The sequence below is a fragment of the Gouania willdenowi genome, chromosome 13 (genome assembly GCF_900634775.1).
Source record: "Gouania willdenowi chromosome 13, fGouWil2.1, whole genome shotgun sequence".
NCBI classification, from domain to species: domain Eukaryota; kingdom Metazoa; phylum Chordata; class Actinopteri; order Blenniiformes; family Gobiesocidae; genus Gouania; species Gouania willdenowi.
Window position 1 is genome coordinate 21165188 of NC_041056.1, and position 26558 is coordinate 21191745.

The 26558-nt window shown below is 37.8% G+C and overlaps 2 protein-coding genes across 3 annotated transcripts; one reads left to right on the forward strand and one right to left on the reverse strand.

Annotated features, from left to right (window-relative positions):
* The first annotated feature begins 3951 nt into the window (after window positions 1-3951).
* Window positions 3952-16173, forward strand: naalad2 (N-acetylated alpha-linked acidic dipeptidase 2). Of its 2 annotated transcripts, none has more exons than XR_003675373.1 (20): window positions 3952-4283; window positions 5843-5957; window positions 6028-6214; window positions 8156-8257; window positions 8327-8452; window positions 8742-8822; window positions 8890-8995; window positions 9112-9205; window positions 9303-9401; window positions 10249-10334; window positions 10518-10637; window positions 11559-11641; window positions 11725-11788; window positions 11877-11944; window positions 12043-12134; window positions 12333-12423; window positions 12643-12907; window positions 14355-14495; window positions 14571-14663; window positions 15582-15608. XR_003675373.1 is itself a non-coding variant. In XM_028464893.1 (20 exons), exons 1-20 carry the CDS (start codon window positions 4202-4204, stop codon window positions 15769-15771), a joined length of 2226 nt encoding a protein of 741 aa, XP_028320694.1. In that variant the 5' UTR covers window positions 3952-4201; the 3' UTR covers window positions 15772-16173. The 2 variants fall into 2 exon arrangements, 1 of the variants encoding a protein (XP_028320694.1); XM_028464893.1 differs by having other exon boundaries at window positions 14355-14436; window positions 15582-16173.
* Window positions 16174-16280: 107 nt separating this feature from the next.
* LOC114474512 (NLR family CARD domain-containing protein 3-like) lies at window positions 16281-25498 on the reverse strand. The gene is made up of 12 exons (XM_028464892.1): window positions 25277-25498; window positions 24080-24238; window positions 23497-23589; window positions 22475-22655; window positions 21867-22014; window positions 21587-21679; window positions 19535-19839; window positions 19067-19264; window positions 18611-18786; window positions 18249-18522; window positions 17661-17876; window positions 16281-16789 (listed from the first exon to the last, which is right to left on the reverse strand). The coding sequence occupies exons 1-12, from the start codon at window positions 25300-25302 to the stop codon at window positions 16415-16417; spliced, it is 2244 nt and encodes a 747-aa protein (XP_028320693.1). The 5' UTR covers window positions 25303-25498; the 3' UTR covers window positions 16281-16414.
* Window positions 25499-26558: the final 1060 nt, after the last annotated feature.

Sequence of the window (26558 nt, forward strand, 5' to 3'; positions counted from 1 at the left end):
AAACTTGAGAGAGAGAGAGAGAGATAGATACATCTTTGTATATATAGATAGTCTGTACCCATGTATGCATGAATATATTCATATGTAGGTGTTTGTGTACATGTACTGTATGTATATATGTATGTATTTGTACAACCGGACGCATATGTGTGTGTATATATGTGAAACGCTGTACATAACCTTTTCCCCTTTTTTTAACATTTATAACTTAATTGTTAATTGTGTTATATATATATTTACATATATAGTGAAAGCCTATTTTATTATTTTTTATTTTAATCTTATTTTTTTGCACAAATGTAGCTACTTTATAACATTCAATCTTTCCGTGTGTACATGGAGAGAGAGAGAGAATAGGCTAATATCAGATGGTTTCCTGATGTATGTCAGATATGATAACTGTAGGGAAAGGGATGCTAAGGATGGAACTGCCAGGCAGGAGGAGGAGAGAAAGGCTATTGAGGGGGCTGATGGATGCAGTAAGTAAGGTAGGACATTATTCAGAGACATATCGTATCGTATCGATATCGGCATCGATATCGGCATCGGTCAATACGCAAGGCCGCATTATTGGTATCGAATCGGAAGTGAAAAAGTTGTATCGGGACATCCCTATTGAAAAGTTCTATATGACGAGATAAACACAGTTCAAATGTTTTTAGGCAGTAATTGTTTATCACTATGATATTAAGGTTATGTTACGGCTACAGTATGAAATACTTAGGTTTTGGGATAAGGTTAAAGTTAGGGCCACAGTTTGACATAGTTAGGGATAGCCATCAAAATGCTGTGTTTTGGAGCAATTTTAGTGGCTGTGATGAAAGGAACTCTCCTTTTTTTTTTTTTAAGCACAATTTCACTGCCATTGAGACACCATCACATTCCACAGTGATAGAGCAGTGCTTCGTGTCCAGTATAAACATACTGTACATGAATAATTGTTTTGCTTTGGGTTTTTTTTATTTTTTATTGTCACATTTGAAAACTAGCCAGTTTCATTCATTGTCAGCTCAGTTTCCAGTTCTTTCTGTTGACAGGCAAGGCAAGGCAAGGCAAATTTATTTATATAGCGCATTTCATACTCAAGGCAACTCAATGTGCTTTACATGATAAAACATTCAATTGTTTAAAATCAATAAGAACATTTAAATCAATAAGAACAATTAAAATCATCAGTAAAATCAATTAAAATCATCAGTAAAATCAATTAAAATCATCAGTAAAATCATCATTACATCAACAACATGACAAAAAATCTCTCTCTCAATCATATGCAGTAGAGAAAAAAAGTGCCTTTAACTTTGATTTAAAAATGTTCACATTGGATGCTGTGGCCCTCACTGCTGTGGCCCTAACAGCTGTGGCCCTTACAGCTGTAGCCCTCACTGCTGTGGCCCTCACAGCTGTGGCCCTCACAGCCAGCTGTTCACAGACAGGAGGGGTCACACACGGCTCACGCTCACAGGACTGAAGGTCAACACATAAAGTAAGAAAAACACCATTACACACCCAACCCCAATTCAGTGCCACACAGGGAGAACATGCAAACTCCTCACAAAAAGAAAACTCAGCATACTTTTACCAAAGAAATAATACATTCCCAGATTCAATATTTCTACCTAACAGGTAAATCTTTACCAGAAAACTCTCTTGGACATTCATAAAAATAACCTGTAACTTGTTGGAATTTAACAGAGGTGTAAATAGTACTGATATTTCCTACTCAAGTAGAAATACTGTGTTACTTGATTGAAACTGTACTCAACTAAAAGTTCAAGTAAGTCTTACATAAGATACTCAAGTACAAGTAAAAAGTAGCTAAATGAAATAGTACTCAAAGTAAAAGTTCTGTTACTTTCACCCCCACACTATTATTTTTGGTAATAAATCTTGCCACGGTTCCCTTGCACACAGTAAACATAGGCAAACAAAGGCATCTGCATAAAATAAAAGGTTTGTCAAAATGTTCAATCAAAATAAAAAAAATAATTATCAAGGTCTAAGTATACTGTAGATACATTTATGAACTCTAAAACTGAGATAATAATCAGGATTCAATGCTGTCTTGGTCCCGTGCATTACGTTTAATCTGATTGGTCGGCTATGATGTCATACATTTGTTTGTTGTCTGGTTATTTCATTTATTGTAGTTTCAAAATGTCCATTGATCACTTTGAAAACAAAAAATAATAATTTACTCAGTAACGATTGGGTGTAGAAATGTAACAAATTACTTTACTTTTTTTAAAAGGTACTTAAGTACAAGTAAAATGACTGATTTAGAAAAATACAAGTACACGTACCTATAAAAGCTACTCAATTATCTGTTACTTTCACCTCTGGAATTTAATCATTTCATATGAGATCATTGAGGCATTTAAATTTCATGGTCATCTATCAGTAGCTTTTGGACATGTAAACTAGAACAATCTAAGGTCACCTCCCTAAACCCTTTGTAGGCTGCAGGTTTCATTAAAGCTGTCTGTATTTAAGCGTGTTGAGGATGAGGCTGTGATCGTTTTCACTCCCAACATTCATCTGTGCTCTGCTTCAGTGCTGTGGCCCTTACAGCTGTGGCCCTCACAGCTGTGGCCCTTACAGCTGTGGCCCTCACTGCTGTGGCCCTCACAGCTGTGGCCCTCACTGCTGTGGCCCTAACAGCTGTGGCCCTTACAGCCGTGGCCCTCACAGCTGTGGCCCTCACAGCCAGCTGTTCACAGACAGGAGGGGTCACACACGGCTCACGCTCACATGGCAAATCAGGAGAAAACATGTCTGACTTCATCAGATTTCATTAGTGGTGATAAAAATCATGAAATAAATGCCATTATTTCCCTTCTTTAGGGCTTCAAAGTGAACAATCCAAACCTATATATCATTTCCCCAAAGCAACATTAACTAAAATCACTAATTAGGCTATTGTTGGTTATTCGTGCTTTGTGTATTTATGCATTGAAAGGTTCAAATCTCCCTCAGTCTCGCTCTGGATGTCTGAAAAATGACAAAATGTAGATTATTTTATTGAAGTTTTTCATAAATCATTATTCAACAGTTCCCATGTATCTTTTTATGTCTTAGATCAGGGGTGTCAAACTCATTTTAGTTCAGGGGGCCAAATACAGACCAGTTGGATCTCAAGTGGGCCACAGATTTTAGGCAATTTCAGCATTAATGTGCCCTAGTTAGCATCTGTATAAATTACATATAAAGTATATAAGAGACCAAAAATATCCAATATACGTGACCTTAAACTTAAATTCACTTACATTTCCTTGATATTATGAACAATTGTTATTCAAATTAGTAGAATTATTTGAGGAAATAAATACATTTATTAACAGCTGCAAAAAATGTGCCACTTTTGGCTTTTTCTCCTGTAAGGGAGTGAGTGAGTTCTGTAGTGTGGCTTGTTAAGGGGAAGGTCTGGGTTAGGACGCACTCAGAAATCCATCTATCTGTGCTTTTCATGCTGTTCTGAGAAGTAGCGAAAGCAGCGACTCCTAAAACAAGAATTTTAATAATAATTTTTTTTTAAAAAAAAGCTATAAAATATTTACCTGAGAAATGTGGAAAATTTGTAAATGACGCTGTTTTACTGAAATCTATGAATAATATAAAATACTTGTATGATGTGATTTGTACTGTGTGACTGTATACATTAAAACAAGTATAAGAAAAGAAGATATATCATGATATAGGCGATATTGTAGTTTCTTCTCTTTTAATGACATGTATTTTCTGAAGCTGGAGAATGAAACCGATTAATCTAAATGAAATACATTTAAAAGCGATCTTGTTGTACGTGATCTGACTGATAAAGCCGTTGTCCTGCTTCTCTCTCTGGAAACTCAGAAGTTTCTTTCTTTAATAAAGTTCAGTTTTACAGGGAAAGCCTTGTGATGGCCTAGTAAATAGTCTGTGACTGAGTAACTCTAAATAGGAGGTTCCAAGGTGCACAAGATAACAATCCTCCTCTGACAAAGGCCATGGCTCTAATGATCACATGCAGCACTCTATGCTAATGACCAGCTCCTTCTCTCACTTCTCACTCTTTTGACCTAAAACCTTCCTCCCTCCATCTTTCTCTCTCTCCCAGCCTCTCTCACTCGACCATTCCCACCACCACTGAGCTCCAGTCCCTTTGTTTGTCTATGAGCGTGCTCGGCAGAATCAGTTCAGGCTGTTTGTGGACGTCTCTAAAATGAAGAGGGAGAGAAAGCTGCTTCTGTGGATTTGGTGGCTTGTGATCGTCACTGGATTGTTTTTGCTTGGTTTCATCATAGGTGAGCTATGGGAGCCACACAAAGTCATATATGTGCACTTTCAACTTCATAACATTATTATAAGTGTAGGAATAGTTGATATTGTTGCACATACAGGATGTGTGATGATGAATACAGTTGGTAGTTTCATTCTACACTTTTTGTGTGCATTTAAAATCACTGCTGCTCCAAGACAAACATTTCCTAGATTTGTAAATTAAGTAAATTAAAAAAAAAAAACAATTTAACAAACTGCAAATTAAAAAAAAAAGTCTCATGTTATTATTCACATGCTTTATTGCTCAAAAGTCTTTTGGCATGTATTTATAGAAATTTGGTTGGATAAATGTACATTTATCCGTTTCTTTATGCAAACATTAAAAAGTAGTTGGTGATAAAGCATCCATCAATAATGGCATTTATTAAAAGAGGGCCGATATATATTGTGCAACAATATATCACAATATTAAAAATAATAATAATCCACCAGGTTGTTATGGTTTGTTTTGGTTTTTATATTCCTATTATGTTGAAAAGCTCATACCCAGAACAAGTATGAATTTGAAGAGTTAAAGTCAAATAAAAGCGTGGCTGTTTTTCCAACTGGTATTTTATGGGGGTATTTTTTCCCTTTTCCAAAAATATAACATTGTATTGTTATTGCGATTCCATTATCGTCTATCATATCCTATCCCACCCATAGTATTTATAAAACCTATTGAGTGCGCTATAACTTTAAATCAGACAATTTTTGATCTGGTTGAGTTCATAATTTCAATGAACCAACTGTCCTACAATAATTACTATGATTTATTTGTATGAGTCACATATTTACTGAACCAATGGCGACAAATGTAGGATATAGTATATATGTTCTGTATCATAGATACATGTGTGTATGTCTTTGCAGGATTTCAATTACAGTAAGAAATACTCATATACTGTACGTGTTTGCACTGTCAATTTAACGTACAAACGAAAACACAAAATAGATACATTTTTCATAAAGATATTTCAAAAGAGAGCATTTGGGGAGAATAAAGATGTCATGTGTTCTTTTTTCACCTGGTCTGATCTTACTCTAAATAATCATGTGACAGCCAATACTTAACAGCTTACGCTAAACCTGATTGTCAGCTACTGGCTGAACACGTACCTGCTTTAGTATAATTTTCTTCTGACAACATTTGCAAACTGAAGGAGTACACACAGACTTACAGGTTAAAACATTAGGAAAGAAGAAAATACAACCAAATTGGGTGCAACATTTCTCTAATTCAAGATCTTTAACCTAATGTAGATATGATTGTGATGAATAGTATTGAGGTAATCGTCCAATAACACGTTGCGTTAAGGTCAAGACCAAAAGCCTCTGAACATTGCACAGGCCGTAGTGTATGAGACGTGCTAAAGGTTGTCACCACTGTGACACATTTCATATGTTTGTGCACATACTGTAGCAGGTTAGCACAAGCTATGTATCATCGCAACAGCTTCAATTAGATTGGAAAAGAGAGCAGAACTTAACCATTTGTTTTCCGTGTGTGTGTGTGTGTGTGTGTGTGTGTGTGTGTGTGTAGGCTGGTTTGCGAAGTTCACACCTGTAAAAAATGGAAACGACAAGGATGCCAATCAGCGATATCTGAGGGCGTTTTTGGATGAAATGAAGGCCGAAGAGATTAAAAAACATCTCAGGTAAAGAATGAATGATTGATGGATTTAATCAATGATTAAACGAATGATTGACCAAATGTTCTCTCCACAGGAAATTCACCCGTCTGCCCCACCTGGCTGGTACTGAGCAGAACCTGAGGTACGCTGAGCAGATCATGGCAGAGTGGCAGCAGTTTGGACTGGACTCTGTGGACCTGGTGCCTTATGACGTCCTGCTGTCCTATCCTAACAAATCACAGCCCAACTATGTCTCCATTGTTGACCGCCTCGGCAATGAGGTACTTTATAATGATAACATGGGCTTTTATTTAAAGAAAAAAAAAATATCTCTTTAAAATCAGAATCAAAAAATACTTTATTAAACCCTGAGGTGTGATTAGAACGAGAAAGAGCAGCATGTTTAAAAAAAAAACAAAAAAAACAAACAACAACACTATTAATAATAATTATACACACACGCAGAAAAAAGGGGCAAGACAAGAAAATGTGTTAATGAAAGATAAGGTGCAAAAATATTAAAAATCTATCTATAAATCAAGGAACGTCTTGTCTGTGTGCGTGTGTGTGGAGCGCATATCTCCCTGACGCAGTGTCTGTTCGACCTGAAACTTTTTGAACAGCTTGCGCATGGCCCCATGGTGTGCATCCATTATTTTGGACTTACTTGGTGTTGCAAAATGTTTATTTTCATTATATATTGAACGCAGGTTAGACCGGACATGAGAGGGGGAAGGAGCTCTGTACTGTAAACACGTGCCCACAAAGTCCGTGTAAACATGCACATTTCTCTGCAAACACAGGATTATAAACGCTGATATTTTTTTCCACCACGTGTTTATAACCTAATGTGCACCTTGGATGTAAATGCTGTACGCACACAGAGGCGTTTAGAGAGTGAGTTGCGACAACGGAAGTTCAAAATAGACTCAAATAGTTCCCGGACGTTATTGGCGGGCAATGGCAGCGGCTGTGCTCAAATCGAACAGCGACACATGCACATTTCTCCGTGAACACGTCATGATAAATGCTGATATTTTCACCACGTATTTATAACCTAATGAACACCTTGCGGATGTACATGACATGTTTGTGTGTAATTAATTTTCCCACTGGGTTTTTTGAGTTTTTCTTTGCTGAAGGAGGGTCTAAGAACAGGAGATGCTCAGGGACATTTATTATCCATTTGCTTAAGTCCAGCAAACATTGGTGCAAACTTTATTTATCAATTTATCATGTGCATGTTCCTTAGAATCAAACCAGGGAAATTGCACACGCTATTTTACTTTGCACCCGCAAATATATTCCTTTATAACAGTACAGAGTATGTACACCTTTTTGTACATCCAACCTTCAAACACATACTTATTTGCCCATAATTGACTACTCTACTTAAGCTCCCACTATATGAATACATACTTCCGTTGGGCATTGTACTAGTAAGACAAACACAAATAAATAAAATAAAGAAGTAAAGAAAGCAATAAAGAAATACCAATATAAAGGAAAGGTTAGATAAAAGCAAGTTTTAACGGGTGTGTTTTGAGGAGTGTTTTAAAGTTCGGTAATGAGTCTGTGTTCTTGATGGGTTGTGGGAGTCAGTTCCCGAGGGCGTGTACTGTATGCAACACATCAACGGACTGGATAGGACCAAGCAAAGGACAAACACTGACAAACAGACAGAACGGCAATGGTATGCACGTCACCAAGTATATGTTATAGCAAAATGAGGAATAAGGAATTCACTTGCCAGGTACAACAACCCCACAGCTGCAATGCATTGTGTAGAGTAAGCAGGGTTACACTGAAACTGTCTCATGACTAATATCTCCACCCTGTGTTATGGACTTGGTGGTTTTACAACTATGTCAGTGTTAGAAGAACTACCCCAGGTCAACTGACAACAAACAGAGCCATGAAGAGGAAGTAAACCGGCTCACTGCTGACAGAAACATCCCTGAATCAGAAAGTTCAAGGACTTTCCTTTCCTGTTATTCTCTGTTTAACTGCAGCACAGCTTGATCATGTCCTCTTCTATATTCACTTATACCAAAATGAAAGAACACGCATTCATCTTTGGTCTGCACATCAGCAGAAATACATGCGTATGACATGTCACAGAAGAAGAAACTATTAGAGATCTTGTTAAATGAAGATTTTAAATAGTAATTCAGGTGAACTTCGTCCTTTCTGACGTCTTGAAGGCTTTTTTTCTCCCACAGAGTTTTAAATCTTCTCTGGCTGAGCCGATACCAGAAGGCTACGAGGATGTTTCTGACATTGTGCCTCCTTTCAACGCTTTCTCTGCCAAAGGACAACCTGAGGTACACATTAACCCAACTACGGTCATCAATAAAAGCTGTGACATCTCACTTTTACATATACCTCCACAGGGGGACTTGGTGTATGTGAACTATGGTCGCACTGAAGACTTCATGCAGCTGGAGAGGGAGATGCACATTAACGTGACGGGCAAGATCGTCATCGTGAGATACGGGAAAATATTCAGAGGCAACAAGGTGGGAAAAGTCTAGATGTGTACTTTAGAGACAGAGTGAATCGAGGGATGCATGAATGGATGCCTATCGTTGCTTTGGTATTAATTAATAAATGGGCTTCTGTAGCCTCAATTTGATACAGTTTTATTTTTTTTAGGATTAACTGGAAAATATCTGTCGATGAAAACTGGTGTCAAGACAACATTGTTCTTTTTTGCAATAACATTTAAAATGCCTGCAACTGTTATTTCAAGAACTTTGCCATGATGAAACAACGCTCAATAAAAACTCCTTTGTGTTCCCACTATAGGTGAAAAATGCAGAGTTAGCTGGAGCCGTTGGGATCATTATGTTCTCAGATCCATTCGATTACTCGGCAGCTGGAGTCGAGGTAGGAGGGATAGAATAAAACTGACAGGGAAAAGTGTCAGAGGTTTGAAACTTGTATTTCTATGTAGTCTTACCCTAAGGGTTGGAACCTGCCTGGAGAAGGAGTTCAGAGAGGAAACGTTCTCAATCTGAACGGAGCGGGAGATCCACTCACACCAGGATATCCTGCCAAAGGTGTGAACTGTCTATTTGTATAGATACATAAATCAATCTCCTTGTTCATGAATATTTGATGTAATGTATTTATTCCAAATGAGTTCTCCATATAAACCTTGTCGCCCCACTCGCAGAATACACTTACAGATTGAGCCGAGAACATGGAGTGGGACTCCCCAAGATTCCTGTGCATCCCATTGGAGCTTATGATGCTGTTGACTTGCTAAAGTACAGCACTTTCATGTTTCTTGATATGAAATATTTCTGAATAGGTTCTTTTCAGAAAGGCTTTCCTTCATTTCCCTTCATATTTTTCATAAAATAGAAACATGGGAGGCCCAATTCCACCTAACAATTGGAAAGGGAACCTGAACGTCCCCTATAGGATTGGTCCAGGCTTTCAGGATGTGGTTTCTAAAGACCAGTAAGTGTTTCCCTGTCATCATTATCATCAAAGACTGTGTTTGTGTCCCCTTCACCCAATCTCATTTTGGTAGAAGTCAATATTTATTTCACTAACAGATCCTTTTAATTCTGTTCCCTGTTTTAATGTTGTAGTTTGAGTCTTCTTTTCTTTGTTGTTTATTGTGGTCACTCTCTAACCCATTGGCATGCAGCCACCAATAGCACAAAGGAGAGCCTTATAGCGTCGAACATGCATGCACATTGACATTGTACGAACAGGCCATACTACATACCTCAGCACTTCAGGCACCCTGCCAGCTCCTTTAGGTGTTTGAACTGTAGTAAACAGGTTTGACTTGGACTTTGTTTTATCACAAGCGACTGTGTGAGCGGGTTACCAAAGCTTTGGGCGGCAAAACATTTTCACAAGCATACATTTTATTATTGGATACATACATTATTAGAATATAATTTTAAATCATTCAGTGCAGACAATTGTACTTAACATATCAAATTAAAATATCTGCTACTCTTTTAAAAAGAAAAAAAGATCAAATCTATTGAATGTATGAAATAAGTCTCGCAAAGTGTAACAATTATTTGCAACAATAACTGCTGAGGTGCACAGGTATGTAAGCCTTTTACATTGTGTTCATGTTGCTGCACATAGTGAACAGAGATGCAGCTCGTTGTCTTTCTTTGAATGCAGTGACGTTTTTGGAATAAATGCACTAATTTGGCAAGATACCAGAAATAATCTCAGTGCGTTTATTACCCAAACAAACTAGATAAACCTTTCCTATCTCATCTGTATATCTCTTTCACAATTCCCAAGTCCTTCATATATTATCTGATCTTTGTTTTAGGAAGGTGCGCATGAACATTCACACTAACAATCAGGTAACCAGGATCTACAACGTTATTGGAAGAATCAGAGGTGCTTTGGAGCCAGGTAGCGTTTTACATTTTATCTCATTATACCACATTGTAACACAATTTAACACACAACAGACCATGATTTTAATAGTATAATTAAAAGTATAAATAAGGTATAAAAAAAAATGTTAACATCATTTGGTCAGACGCAAAACATTTTCGTGTGTGTGTGTGTGTGTGTGTGTGTGTGTGTGTGTAGACAGGTATGTGATTCTGGGTGGGCACCGTGATGCCTGGGTGTTTGGGGGAATTGATCCAATGTCTGGAGCTGCAGTGGTTCATGAAACAGTCAGGAGTGCTGGCAGGATGCTGAGAAAAGGTGAGACTACACATTACCTTCAACCTGTTAACCAGAGCAGAATGTTATAAATATTTCTAAAGCTACTTTCCTTCTCAAAATGTTTTACTTTGATTGTAGTATTGTTATATTATTTTACACATACACATTTTTCCCAAGATTTAATTTCCAATAATGTCAAAAACAGCTTTAGCATCTTAATTATGCCAGGCTTAAAGGTAAGGAGACAGAAGCACAAAGTGGAGAGTTGACTTATTAATTAATAATTAAGTAATTGGGGCTGGAAATAACACAGTGTGACAAAAATAAATAACATTAACATAGGAAATGCAGGAAACAGATAGACTATACATGTTAAACTCAAGGCCAGGGGGCCAAATCCGGCCCTGCAGAGCATTCGATTCGGCCCACAGGACAAAGAAGTGAAAATGACACAAAACATGAATATTTGTGTAAATTACCAAATAATTCAGTTGTAAATTGTTGTTGAAAGAACTCAAATTATTTGACAAACTCTCGCCAAGTTAAATAAAAATTGGTCAAAAGAGAAATGAATCACAGGACATTTAAGCATCTGTCAGTTATTGCTGAGATATTGTTACCATACTTTATGTTTAATTTATAACTGGAAATGCAAACTTAGGAACTCTAAGGTTGAAATTGTTAATTTTCCCGCCTAAAACCTGCGTCCCACTTGTGATCAAACTGGTCCGTATTTGGCCCTTGAACTTAAATGAGTTTGACACCCCTGAGATAGACTAACCTTCCTGCATTTTTTGAGATGTTAATATATTCTGTGTGTGTTTGTGTGTTTGTGTGTGTGTGTGTGTGTGTGTGTGTGTGTGTGTGTGTGCGTGTGTGCGTGCGTGCGTGCGTGCGTGCGTGCGTGCGTGCGTGCGTGCGTGTGCGTGCGTGCGTGCGTGCGTGCGTGTGTGTGTGTAGGCTGGAGACCTCGAAGAACTATGGTATTTGCCAGCTGGGATGCAGAGGAGTTTGGACTGCTGGGATCTACAGAATGGGCTGAGGTACCAAGTAAACTAACACACACTCATATGAACACATTCACACACACTAACGTTTGAGTATCTACGGACAATCCTCTGGTCAGGATAATGCCAAGCTCCTGCAGGAGAGGGCCGTTGCCTACATCAATGCAGACTCGGCAATTGAGGGTGAGCGTGTGTGTGTGTGTGTGTGTGTGTGTTGTTCAACGTGGTCTCTGCTGTTTGATTGATTTCAGGTTAGTTTTTTGAATTATAGGCATGTACACTCTAAGAGTCGACTGCACTCCGTCACTACACACTTTGGTTTATGACCTGACTAAACAGGTGAGCTTATTCATACACACACTATTGCCAATACACAGACAAGTATCTGATCGTATGTCTCCTATATCCTGTATTTCTGTCATCATGTTTCTATGTAGATAGACAGTCCAGAAAAAGGAGAGGAAGGAGTTTCTTTGTATGAAAGTTGGCATAAGAGAGACAACTGGACCAACGACCGCGATGCACCAAGGTACAAAGTCTGGGAGTGACTGTAAGAAGTGCAACAAAGCTAAATATAGTAACGGTCGCTGAAGCAATGAAGTGCAGCTGGAAGATTAAGTTAGAAGTCCAACTAATGACCTCGTCCATCTGTGGCTGCATGTTTTGTTTTACTGTGAAACTATTGAAATAAAAAAAGATACTGAGTCTACTCCCTGGTGTTCTGTAGGATCAGTAAACTGGGCTCGGGCAGTGATTTTGAAGCCTATTTTATTCGTTTGGGAATTGCTGCAGGCAGAGCGAGATACACCAAAAATAAAGTGAGTATCACAGACTCTATTTAGTATACAGTGTGTCACTCACTAGACTTAGCGTTTAGGGGTGTTAGAATGCATATCATCACTTCAAAATGCTACTTGGTTCAGTTTTAGGGGTGGAATTGGTAAGCTTTCTGTGTGGAGTTTGCATGTCCAATAATAATACATCAAAAACTATTCAAAGACTCAGTTATATGATTGATTTTCTTTGTTTTTACCCAGAAAGTAGAGCGATACAGCAGCTACCCAGTCTACCACAGTGTGTATGAGACCTTTGAGATTGTGGAGAAGTTTTATGACCCCTCATTCAGGAGGCTACGGGCAGTGGCCCAGGTGAGGGGTGGTCTAGTCTTCCAACTGGCTGCTTCCCAGCTGCTCCCTCTTGATGCTAGCCAGTATGCAGACTCACTGAGGAAATATGCCCAGAGCATTGCACAGCTGGCACAGAGGAATCCAGACCAAATGGAGATGTATGGGGTTTCCTTTGGTAAGTCCGTTATAATATCCATCAATCCAACTAATGAAAAGATAACACAATTTAGAATCCTTACGTACAGTCATCAGACCAAACCATTACTTATACATGTACCTTAAACATAGAGGCTAACATAGATTTGGACGATAGAAATGTACGGTTCTTTGTACAACTTATTTATACTCACATTTATCTGGATGCAGGTGTTAACAATCACACAATATGTCCTCGTACACAACCCATTTTGCAGATATTTTTAAATAAAATGCACAGTAAGTAAACATGTTTCCCTGTACAATTAAATTCCTACTTTGCTGTCCACACTGGATGCCACAAAGAAAAGTATAATAAAAGTAATAAATATATATATATGTACAAGGTAATAATAATAATATATAACATAAGGAATAATTAATAACATAATAATGAATTCCATTGTTCTTGTTTTCAGTCTCCAAATGTTTGAATAAAGAATTTAAGATTTTTAAAATGGTTGTTTGATGTTGTCCACCTATCTTCTTATGTACATTGTAAATACAGGTAATTCTTTACACAGAGAAGTGTGCTATAATATTTGATTTTGTCCAGATACACTTTCAGACATTTAATGATTATAGTAACACTTTACTTGAGGTTTTATACAGAAGACTGACATTACACTGTCATTATTATGATATGACACCTGTCATTAGCATGAATAAGGTGTCATGAAGGCTGTCACTAAGTGTCAATCGTAACCCTAACCCTAGCTCTGCATAACCTTAATCTCCTAACCCTACCTAACCCCACTAGATCCCTCCACTTAACTCAAAAAATGCCAACATAGCTCCAAAGGTGTCATAATTTAGCGAACAACACTTAAAGGCACACTGTGTAACTTTTGGCCACTAGGGGCTGTAACTTTTACGTCAAGCAGTTTTAAACGTTTTGCTTGCCTCGGCCATGACCAGGAGTCGATCAGGCGGAAAAATACTGGCAAAAGCCTTAGCTTAGCTCCATGAGTATATCAGAGCCTGCGGTCAGGTGACTGCCTTAAAGTGAAACGTTCTCCAGGCATTCTCCAGGTCACATGACCTGGTGAAAGACGGTCCGTCTCCTCCAAACTTACATGGTCGGTATTTCAAGAGGGAAGTCCTGCTTGGAGCATTGATACTGTAAAGCCCTGTATATTGGCCTGAGGAATCCTTTAAAATAACTCATATCCATACAGGTCAACTCTTTAGGTCAAAAAGTCAGCGGTGTGCCTTTAGTAACAGCCTACATGACTTATTCATGCTAATGACAGACAATGACGTCGTAATGTCAGCCTTATGTATAAAACTTCAAGTAAAGTGTTTTCAAGAAAGGTGAAGGCATCCTGATTTTTCTATTGCTTCCACCTGTTGAGCAATGCAAGGCACTAAAGCCCAGTTTAGGATATAAAGCAGGAATCGCTTAATCTGTTTCTCTTCATTTTTAGACTCGTTGTTTTCAGCTGTGCAGAACTTCACAGATGCAGCCAGAGGTTTCCATGAGCGACTTCAAAATATCAACACAGCAGAGTAAATAACCATCCATTCATCCATTTTCCAACTCGCTTGCTCCTTTTTATAGATCACGGGTAGAGTAAATAACATTTCATTCATATAGGTTAACAAAAGTGTGTGTGTGTAATGTCATATGTGTGTGTCATCAGTTCCTTACAGATACGAATGATGAACGATCAGCTCATGTATTTGGAGAGAGCCTTTATCGACCCTCTTGGCTTACCTGGCAGGCCTTTCTACAGGTTGGAGTGACACGCACGCACCCACACTGTTGCTCTAGTGTGAGTCAAATAGAAAGAAAGACTTTGAATAACACAAATGTTGACATCAGCGTATATGGGATGATTTCCATGATCTATTAATCACACCAACTTATTTCAAGGCCTTAAAACAGGAAGAACTTTATTGAGCCTAAAGGATTCTCAAATATCTTCATTGGAAAATGGTGGACAGAAATGAGTTTGAATATAAATATTTTAAAAATTGTAACTCAGTCAGTGGTGAAAGTAATGAATTACAAGTACTCACGTTACTGTAACTGAGTTGCTTTTATGGGTACTTGTACTTTTTTTAGTATATTTATATATCAGTAATTTTACTTTAAAAGAAGTAATTTGTTACATTTCTACACCCAACCATTACTGAGTAAATTATCATCTTTTTGTTTTAAAATGATCGACCGACATTGTGAAACATAAAAAAAATGAAATAACAAGACAACAATCAAATGCATCACATCATAGCAGACCAATCAGATTAAACGTAATGCACCGCACCAAAACAGCATTGAATGGAGGTTATTTTCTTAGTTTTAGAGTTCATAAATGTAGTTATACTTGGAACCTGAGAATTATTTTATTTTAAATTAAATTAGTTATTTTATCGAAAAAAATAATTGTGTGTTTTGACAAACTTTTTATTTTACGCAGATGCCTTTGTGGAAAATAAATGAATGTTTACACATGAGATGTTTACTGTATGCAAGGGAACCATGGAGAGATTTATTACCAAAAGTAAACGTGGGTTGGGGGGGGGGGTGGATTTTCACTGAAATCCAATCATTTTTTAATACTTGTAAAGAGGAGTGTACCAGTGTATTAAAAACTACCTTCATTCCCTAACATAGAACCCCTCTGCTTCTTCTCTCCCCACTGTCTCAGGCACGTGATTTTTGCCCCCAGCAGCCACAATAAGTACGCAGGGGAGTCTTTTCCCGGGATCTACGATGCATTGTTTGACATTGAAAACTCTGCTGATCCAGAGAAAGCCTGGGAGGAAGTGAAGCGTCAAATAAGCATAGCTGCGTTCACCGTCCACGCCGCTGCCATGACCCTGAAGCCACCTGCATGAAGGCCTCAGACAAAAGGGCCTTGTGTGTGCGTGTGTGTGCGAGGAGAATGTTCAAATATGACGAATACAAACACTCAAGCTATTGTGTTTTTTTAAGCTTCATTTTAAAACAAAAAAACAAAGTGAAATAATTTATTAGATATTACAATGTTTGTCTTTGGCTAATGAGGATTTAAATTAAACCTACATTTTTATATACAGTATGTGCAATAAGCACCTTTTACTGGATTTTTAAAGGGATCTTGGTTCCCCTTTATCTATTTTTTTTCAATGAAACTTCTTTTATTCATGTACAGTATATAAAGTTGTAGTAAGTTGATTGCTACTCCCCATGGACTGTATTTTCAGGTGTGAAATCGTGCAAAAAAAAAAAAACAATATTAAATGTCCTTTTTTAAAGAATAACGTGCACATATTTTGTTTATTGGTAATACACTAAACACATTTTATGTTAAAAACATTTGCACAACAGCTTCCATTTAAAGAGTGAAACCCCTTCGGTAAATCATTCAAACTGGTACTTAAAGGTGCAGTCCGCATCTCACATTTTGACAAATAGCAAACTCTGGCATGCACTTAAGAGTTTTGGAAAAAAAAAAAACCAAAAAGACTTTTCTTGTTCACAACTTGATCCGACCGCACTCTACTGATCTTCCTGGGTCATCTCTCTGATGCACTCCCTTAAGTTTTCAATCCTGTCCCGTGAAGCTTTCTGCATGGCCGTTTCCAGCAGATGCTTCACTTTATCCAGCCCTTCCACTTTAGGAGCTTTGTGGGGAAACAGGTAACCGCTCAGCTGACTGTGGTAGCAGGTCAGGTTCAGCAGGCCACACAGGAAGCGAAGGAACATGTCATAGTGGCCGTGCCTGGATTTTAAAGTTAGCTCCAAAGCGCATTGTACCAAGTCTGCTACGAATACCTTCTGAGTCTGGAAAAAATTGGGACGTAGTCCAGTGTTCAGAATGTTCTTGGACTCATTGCGAAACATTGTGAAGACATAAAGAGCAGCCATGAATTCCTGGAGGGAAAAATGGATAATAAGCTGATGAGGAGCTTGTGGAGGAAGACAAAGCTGCTGAACAACACAGTGTTTAATTAAACTATACAAAGCAGTAATGACCTAGGGTCCTCCTCTCCCATGTGTGCAAGTAAGAAAAGGTGAAATATATTACACTTGAAGTTTGGATACAGTTCCAATCTATATGACTCGTACTAGGGGCAGCACAACTACACCAAAGGATTATCCATTGGCATTTCTAAAATGTTCACCATTTACAAACTTACTAGTTTAAGACAAAAAAAAAATGATTGCATTACATTTCATTAAATACATAATATTTTATCTGTGCCGTCAACCCAATGAGTGCATCATAAAGCTCCAGCAGCTCGGTCAATGAAACACTGATGGGGCTCAGACGTTTGTCCAACTATTTTTATACTGTGTACAACATGACGCCACAGTTTGATCACACTACAAACGTAAATAACAAGTGAAACAAACTGTCATCTATCCAGAGGTTAGTGAAATGCACACTAGAGGATGGATTCTTATCTAGCTGAACATTGTGCATGAAAAATACATAAAAGAATTTGATAATTACTTTTTTTAAATATGTGATTGCACATTTTATGTTATTTTTATGAGGTTTTAAGAAGAATAGTCACAATTTTCACATTTTTCAATAAAGGTTACATTTTTTTATTAACAATTTTGTTGAAGTTTTGTTGTATTATTTAATTAGTCAAAGCACTCTTGACTTGACAAAGCTTTAATTGTTTCAAAATGCAAAAGAAAGTAACTGAAGGTAGTTCTACATGGCAGCTTAAAGTGTGCAAATCTATGCATGACTTTGGATGGATGGATGGATGGATGGAGTGACCTGTTTTACCTGAAAAGTGGGGTGAAGAAAACAGAAGCTTGTGCCAGTGTCTGGTGTTGAAGTCGGTAGCTCGGTGCACATTCCTGACAGCGCCACCACCTCCACCAAACTCAGGCCACACCCCTTCACATCCTCTTCACAGAACACACTGCTGTTCTTCTCCAACATCCTGAAGGCCATCTTTGCTATATTTATGAGAAGATCCTTGTCTTCGTTCGACCAATCCTGAGCAGAAAAACGACACCTTTAAGTAAAGCGGTCACTTTCAGCTAAAATAGGTTGTTTAAGCTGGGATCAGGGTTTGGGGCTTTTATTGTGTTTTTTTTTTAATGGTAAAATGTGGGAAAGCTTGATATGAATTACATTTCAATAATTGTTAACTACATAATATGTGTAGAAAAGTACAAAGAACTGGTTCCCCAGTTTTGAGTTAAAATATAATTGACAATTTTTATATGATTACGACAGCAAAAAAGCAACACATTTTGAAAATTACAATTACAATTATAATTGACCCCAACCCTGGCTGGGTTGCAAAAAAACGCCAAGTGTCAGAAGAACCCTGACATTTCTAAAAAGATCTACAGATGCACATACCGAGATGTTTTGACTTTTATCGTAGTAAAACTGCAGCCTGCGATTCATCTGGACAATCATGATGTTTATGTAGAAAGGCGTCAGTCTTGGCGGATGCTCTCCGTAGCCGCTGTAACGGTAGAATCGCTCGAACAACGTAAAAACCATCCAGCAGACGAAGGGCTGCCGAGCCAGGGTGACGAGCATCGGCAGACGTTTGTAGTGGGCGATGATCTTTGCTGCTTGTTCTCGATCGTTAGTGTGCCTGTTCAGGTAATCCTCCTTCATCTCATCACTGGGAAAATCACAGAATCACCGTTTGAGTTTTTTCAGAACAGAATAAAAACATCAAACACAAACAAATCATCGGACATTCCACTCACTTAAAACCCAGGATTTCTGTGACAACATCTATGAAGTGAGTTGGTATTTGAGAAACTGCTGCACGTCTCCCCAGGATCCAGAGACGAGCACCGCGGAGCACAGTGCCTCGGATTATGTTTACGATGAGGACATCAGGATGTGCTTGAGTGTAATTATCATTGATGACAGGAGCATTCTGGAGAACCAAACAAAGAGCATTAATAAAATCAACCAAAACCTATTCGTAACGTGATCAAACTTGCTTATCATCTCATAAGCCTATTACTTTAACACAATATCAGATTCTTAAAAAATATATTCAATTTAGCATTAGGTAGACACACTGGCAGCCAAATATAGCTATAGTACAATGTGTTTACCTAAAACAGTGTGTTCTTGACATTTGAAATAACTAAGGAAATGCTAGCGTGCGTGTGTGTGTGTGTGTGTGTGTGTGTGTGTGTGTGTGCGTCTACCTCCCAGTCGAGTGCAGCACGATAACAATCGAATGAGTCCATTATGAGGAGAAATTTGCACTCCTCCTCCTCCAGGTGCGTCATGTTTTTGCAATCAGGATACCAACACGTGATCATTTCCATGGCGGAAATTTCCTTCTGTTTGTTTCGAAATCGCCACCACTTTCTGAAGGACAGCTTGATGACAAACTGTATATCCTGAGCAGAACACAGAAGAAATGGGTTTAACTACAGCGCAGAGAGAAAAAGGTCGACACATTTTATGGTAAACGTCCCCAATCAACGTCATACACAGTCTCCATGATAAAGAAACTAACAATACATTTAGAGAAATAGAAAATAAAACACATAAAAATGCTTTGTATTTTTTTTTTCATTAATTCATAACAACAAAAATAAACAGAATACATTTAAAATAAAATTGCTAAATACTGTGCTTAAATACTGTATAATTCCCTCATGCCTCACCCGATTGACGCGCTCTTGTGCCCAGTCCAGACAGAACTTTGCCACAGACACCGTCATGCCAATTCCCGGTAGCCCTGTTGTGAGCACCGTCCTGACCGCTGTACCGTCGTCCTTTTCAAGACGAAAAAGGTTGTTCACAGTAACACAGGTGTTGGCGCTGGGCACACCTCCCTCCTTACTTGTGGAAATTTCCGGTTCCACGTAAATAGTTTCTAGATAGCTTTGACAACCTGCACGAACGACCCCCTCATTGATGAGCAAATGTTTTCTGATGTAGCACGATTTCAGGGAATGACGAGTCAGCGCTGGTGAGAAAGAGACAGAGAGGGGAAAAAATTAATCATGGTTCGCTTATCTGCGTACATGTGATTTTAATTCATGACAAAAACCCAATTTGGAAATAAAAAAATTGACAAAATCCAGATTTAATATTTTTCTATTCATCAAATGGATAAACATATCACAATTGTTAGATTAGGGATTTAGTACATTTTCTCAACAAGGGGTTGGGATTATGTTCCTTACGATTTTGTTATTATCATGTAATATCTGCTAATTATCTCCTTCCAACTCCTGTCTCTGTGACTGAGGCTCACATTACTTTGAACTCTTTCCAGTCTTGACAAAACTCTTCGATGACATGATAATAGAATGCTGGTAAATATCAAATCAATTCCAACTTTTGTACACTGCTTTTAAGAAATTAAGAAAAATTCTTAACGCATTGTTCTTAAACAACAAAAACTGAAAGAACCCCTAATTATTGATGTACATGGCAAACGAATCTGTGGTTTATGTACCAGTGGTTTCCAAACTTTCCCAGTCCTGAACCCGTTCAGAAATTTAACCTGAAGCCATGTACCCCCAACCGCTGCACACCTAAAAAACATAATCATGCAATGCAGGGTTTTTCAACCTTGGGATCGTGAGCCCAGGTGGAGTCGCCTGGAATTCAAATGGGGTCCCCTGAAATGTCTAATAATTTATCATAATAATCAAAATACTGATTAAAAATGTAAAATGTTTTCATTATTATTCTTCTTCAAATTGTAACACCACACACAAAACTATTTTAAACAACTGTATTCTGTACCTTCATATTCTTAAATATAAATCTAGTTCATATAAAACTTACTTTTTCACTCATCCTGACAACATCAAACTTTAACAGAAGCTAATTCTAGAGATAAAAAAAAGTCTCTGGAGATGCCATGAATTGTTGATAATAAAATGGGGTCACGACCCAAAAATGTTTGGAGCCACTGATGTAATGTCACATACAATGCAGCCCTACAGTGAAATGTACTGTATCTCTGAATTGTACCTATCCTGTTGAGGAATAATATATAATGATGAAAAAAAGGATAATAATCTGTAACCATTGGTAGTCTTACATTGGCTAATGTGTAATTTGTAACAATGCATGGAGGCTTTATATTTGATTAATATTCTAGTTTCCAATTTTTATTTTTCATTCATGTACTCCCCATGACAATTTGCGTACCCCAGTTTGGGAACCTAGGATGTATGCCAACACTGCACCCCCTGGGGCCATTGATTAGAATGCAGGTGACATTAATTTGTTAAAATGACAGTGAGACAAGTAAAAATCAACTTTGTTTCATGGAAACTGCTTACAGTTCCAATAAAACATTACATTTTTGCAGTGAAAACACAAAACGGATTTTCAAAATGTGTCCAGTAAAATAGTTTGTTTTTTCTCAGCTGTTACGCTCCACATCTAAACTGGCTGTATGCTACAAACTCCATCTTCAGACAGGAACCCCAAGGTTGAATTCAAAAATTGATAAACCTGGATCACGGCTATTTACTGCTGCTTATCTAGCGTGAGGATGCAAAAAAAAGTGCAGCCAGATGAAAAAAAAAAGAATCCTGAGGTTTTACTTATTAAGCTTTGGTGCTCAGGTCTAAAGTCACTGAATATCTGAAGAAACCTCTCAGACTTAATGTAAAAACAATCCAAGCCCTTTACTCCCACTAGTGTTAATCCACAAGAGTTTTTCTACGGTGTCATTTTCAGCTTCCTCTTACCTCTTTTGCATAACCCCTGTAGTTCATCTGCTTTTGCTTTCATTTTAGATGATTCCAGAGAACGAATTATATGTACCAACGTCTGATCACGTCCTAAAGAAAGATAGTTTTAAACAAAGTTCAAACACAATAAAACCAGCTGCAGTAAACTGCCAAACAATAACGACAGAGAATGTGAAGTAACCAGTGTGATATTTGCAAACCTATCAATTGCTTTTTTAATATCTGCTTCATGAACCAAATTTCATTATAAACAGAAAGGTGCTCCACGTTTCCTTACCGATGATTTCAAAAGCCTTGTCCACAAAGTCGAGGAGGTCTCCTTGCATCACATCCTCCTTGGTCATTTTTGGCTCCCGTTGGCGAAACGAGAGCCTAACTCTGTAGAGTTCTTCTCTAGTAAGACCCGACAGAATCTTTAAGATGTTCTTCAGACAGAAAACAGATCATAACCATAAGTTTGAGCGGTTATGTGGCCTAATTAAGTGTAATGCTGAAAGTCAACTATTTAGATGTCTAATATTTAAAAAGAGAGAAGTATTTCATTCTAACTGCATTTAAAACTCCTCAATAACTAGAGTATACACACAATGCACTTCCCAACCACTACTACTTTACCCATAAGCCACCGCGCTTAAAGGTACAGGCTCAAGCATAGCTCCGAGTTTCCTATTTTTGGTAATTTCTCATTATTGGCAATCCAGAACATCACCAAAATTCAATCACCTGTTACTTGTCCCATTATCAGCATTTCCTGAAAATATCATCCAATTCATAACCTTTCAAGTTATTTTGATAACAGACAGACAGACGCAGGGTAAAACATAACCTTCCGCTCTGCGCTTCACGCTTAGCGGGGTAATTAATTTATCTGCATCAAGCACAAACCTTGAATATGTAAGGCAGGTCATTCTCAGGGTGTAGCCTCCCTCTCTGCTGGTTTTCCTCAGTCTGTAAGAAATCCTCCTGTTCAGGTACCTCAGGCGGTTCAGGGGAGTGCGAGATTAGATATTCCTCTTCCTCTTCTTCATCATCATCGCCATCAAAATTTTCCCCGTCATCAAAGCACCTAAAAATAGGCATTAGGGTCTTAAAACCTGCAGTCTTTATACAATGTTCAATGTAATTTCTAGTCAGAAATCATATTAGCATACACCTTGGTTATGTTTAAAGCTGAATATTTCATAGTTACCCTTATTAAAAAAACTAAAACCAGACAGTCCAGCCAAAGAACACAAAAAATATCAATCAGATCTTATAAGCCTGATTTTTTAATTTAAAGAATAACCTTAGGGCCTTGCATCAATATGCCAGCTATAAAATAAATTCTCTAAAGGAATTCCTTTAAGATAAAAATATATATAAATCTCTGTTGTGTGGAAAGATGTAAAAAGGACCATTATTTTAATATAAACATGTACATCTATCCACATTTTAGTCACAGTTCTGCTGTCCGAACAAAAGTCACGACCTTGGTGAGTACAATATTAATAATAATAAATATGTTCATAATGACTGTGTAGCTACAACTCAAGCTGCACATTCCTGCAAATCCCAGATTCTCCATAACTCTTAGCCATTAAATTAGATTAGATACATGTTATTAATCCCTTGGGAAGGCTCCGTCAGGTGAATTATATTTCCAGCAAGATTACAGAAAATAATAGAAGCACACAGAGTTGAAATAATACAGTATAGAAATATAGAAATACAGAATATAGAAAGTATACTAAAAGAAATCAGAATGTACAGTAATAAATAAACAAACAAGGTTGATGCTACAGACTACAACTCTATCTGTTACCCCTCCTCCCCCCGACCCACGAGTTGTGCTGTTTGACGGCCTGAGGAACAAAAGAGTGTGTGTGTGTGTGTGTGTGTGTGTGTGTGTGTGTGTGTGTGTGTGTCACCTTGTCTCAATGACAACAGCATGCGGTGGTTTGGTTTGCTGTGTTGTTGTAGTGTAGAGCGTCTCTGGATAATTTGAGCGTTTCACCTCCAACCTGTTCAGCCAAATAAGACAAACAATGAATAAAAAGTTATCTTTGTATGTCGACTCCTAATGTGTGCAATCCTTAATAAGTCCAACAAGATGTTTCCAGCCATTTTTTTAATCTATTAAATGTGAGACTTTTTGTCATCATCTAAGCAGACTCTGAACACACACTTCTGTATTTAAAGCAGCAACTCAATTCAACTTTATTTGTACAGCGCAAATTACAACAAAGTCATATCAAAACATAACCAGTAACCAGATGTTTATCCCATTTATAGATGTTTACCTAATGCGTTGGCTTTCCTACAGCTTTTGGTGTTAGCCACTGTTTATCGTCAGCCCAGGGAAATGCATCATATGACGCACACCTACTTTTTTCTGAATAAGATTAAATTAAAGGAGAAAATTGTTTCCATGTAAACCTAAGGGAACATGTAATGTACCTCTGGTTCAAAGTATGTGAGGTCAAATGAAGGTTGGACAGAAAGCTCATATACCTTGTTGCATCCTGATGGGGTGACTCAGGTAGCACTGCTGCTAATTCTTCATCCATTCTCTCCTCATCCTCATCCTCCTCCTCAGAGTCACTCTTCATTGATCCATAACTGGAGGGAGGCCTCATCTCCCAACCCCTAACCTGCACTTCCTTTGGCAGCCTTCAAGGGACACAAAGAATGGAATTATATACATGTAGAAAGGATATGATTTTCAAGTATAGAGTTTAATGTTTTGCAGTAGAAAGTTGCATCCATCATCTGAAACCAGTGAGAAGAAGGCAAGAAGAGACTGAATGCTATGACTAACCTATTTCAGACAAAAATACCCGTGTTCGGTACCCTTAGCTTAACAAAGAAATAACTTGTCAATACTTTGTATTGTTGTTTAACATAAAATATTCCATAAAAGACCAGTTGAGTTGAGTTTAAATGCTATAGACAGATTCAAATTTCTCACAATCAAAAGTTGGGACAAGCACAATCTCCACCTCTCTGTACTTCTCAGTAAACACGCATTTGAAATTGTAAAAAGCATTAATACTGTGACGTAACTGTTAATTAGCAAAAACTTTTTTTTAAAGATCACTCTAAGTTCAAAACACCAGTCCCCCTCCATCAACCATTGCAAAAATATCTAGAAAAATATTATTGAAAAACGTTATTACTAATAAATTACAGTATCAATGGATATTAATGAATAAAAATTGAGTTATTTTAAGTTATTGCTAACTGAGTAAAATGTCCCAAAATAGCTGTTAAGGTATAATGAGAATGGCCTGTTTATTATATCACACGATTACCAGGGCAAAATAGGATTAGATAGTGAACAGTTCTTTTATTTTGTTGAAATACCTTTAGGTGTTGCACTCTGCAGCGCATTGACTTTTAAAGCTTAAATTGATTTTAAAGCTTAGCTGACGGACTATAATTTAAAAAAAAAACAGCTCCGTTTATTGTTGTACAGTTTGGGTCACGTGATTAAGACTAAACCTAACCCTAAAAATGGTTGCGAAATAAGATTATAACCTAACCCAAAAACGGTAAATAGCTGTACTTCGGTAAACGTACCAAAAGCACCGGGGGTTGTCCGTACGGCAACCGTACAAATAAACTATTTCTAATATTACTGCGAGGAAGTCGAATCTACGAATGTCATTAAACCTAAACGTAACTCGCGTACTGTGTGGAAGCACTTACCTTTGCACCTGTTGGTTCGGTTCCATCTTTCTTCTAACATTAAATTCGCCGTTTAACACCTTCACAGTAAAGTTTAGTATATCACTATCGTCACACTGACCGCTTATAACATCTATTCCCAAAAAATAATAACCACCTTCACCCGCCTCACGTCGCCATTTGCTTCCAGTTTTTACTTTCTGTTTTAAGTGCGTTAACTTCCGCTGAGTTCACTACGTTCACATCATGCGCATGCGTTAAACAAATCTGGTTTCCGTGTAGGATCGGGTACACACACGCGATACAAATCTGAAAAGGCCTCGTCACACTGGAATTGCGCATGCGCGGCCTGAGAAGGGGTCATAGGTCGAGAGGGATATAAACGTAAACAAGCTCGTTCACTCTGTTGATATTTCTAACTTAACAGCGTTTGTCATGTTATTCCAGAGATCGTTAGTGTTTTAATAGTGTTCATATTATTAATATTACACATTCGGACTGGAGGAGGTGTCCAGGGTTTTCCGCTGATGCCGTTTTCGGCCGATCCGAGCACTTTTAAAAACTGATGGGAGCAGCTGAGCAGAAGCAGAAGCAGGGCATTCCCCTCGCTTCCACCCCTGGTGAATGAAAACACGGACTATCTGGGTCTCCAGCGGGCGGATTAGGACTTTACCCGGGAATGATGCACATATCTGAGCATTTTAGTAAAACCGATGAGAAGCCGTATCAGAGCGACAGACCTTCTCTGCTTCCACACTCCTCTCCCTTGTTTTCAACATTTGATTATGTGTTTTCTGTATTTACTTTATTGTTGTTAGTTTCTTTTTCTGACTTGTATCGTTGGATTAACAACTGTTAAGTGTTTTCGAGTTTTAAATAAATAAAATATATTATTATTATTGATGGGACAAGAGAGATTTCCGAGTGTAAAAAGACAGTATGAGTTCTTACTTTGAAAAGGTAAATTTACGAGGTCCACCATTTACTAACCAGGTTCATGATTATTCTTTATTAAGCTATTATTTTAATAAAATTTACACATGTGAAGATAGTGCACAAGATGGACAGGTCGATAAGTGAACTGGAGTAACGCCATCAGCTGAAAAAGTTTAAAAACACAGGAAAAACTGAATTTTTAGCTTGTGTGCAGCATTAGCTTTAGCAGCTAACTCCATTTTTCTGCTTCGGAGACCAATACCATGTTTACGCATAAAATAATTCAAGGAATCAACGCTCCAATGGCTAAAATAATCTATATATCTATCAGACTTGCTTCCTACACTGTCAGCTAGAGTTTATCCCT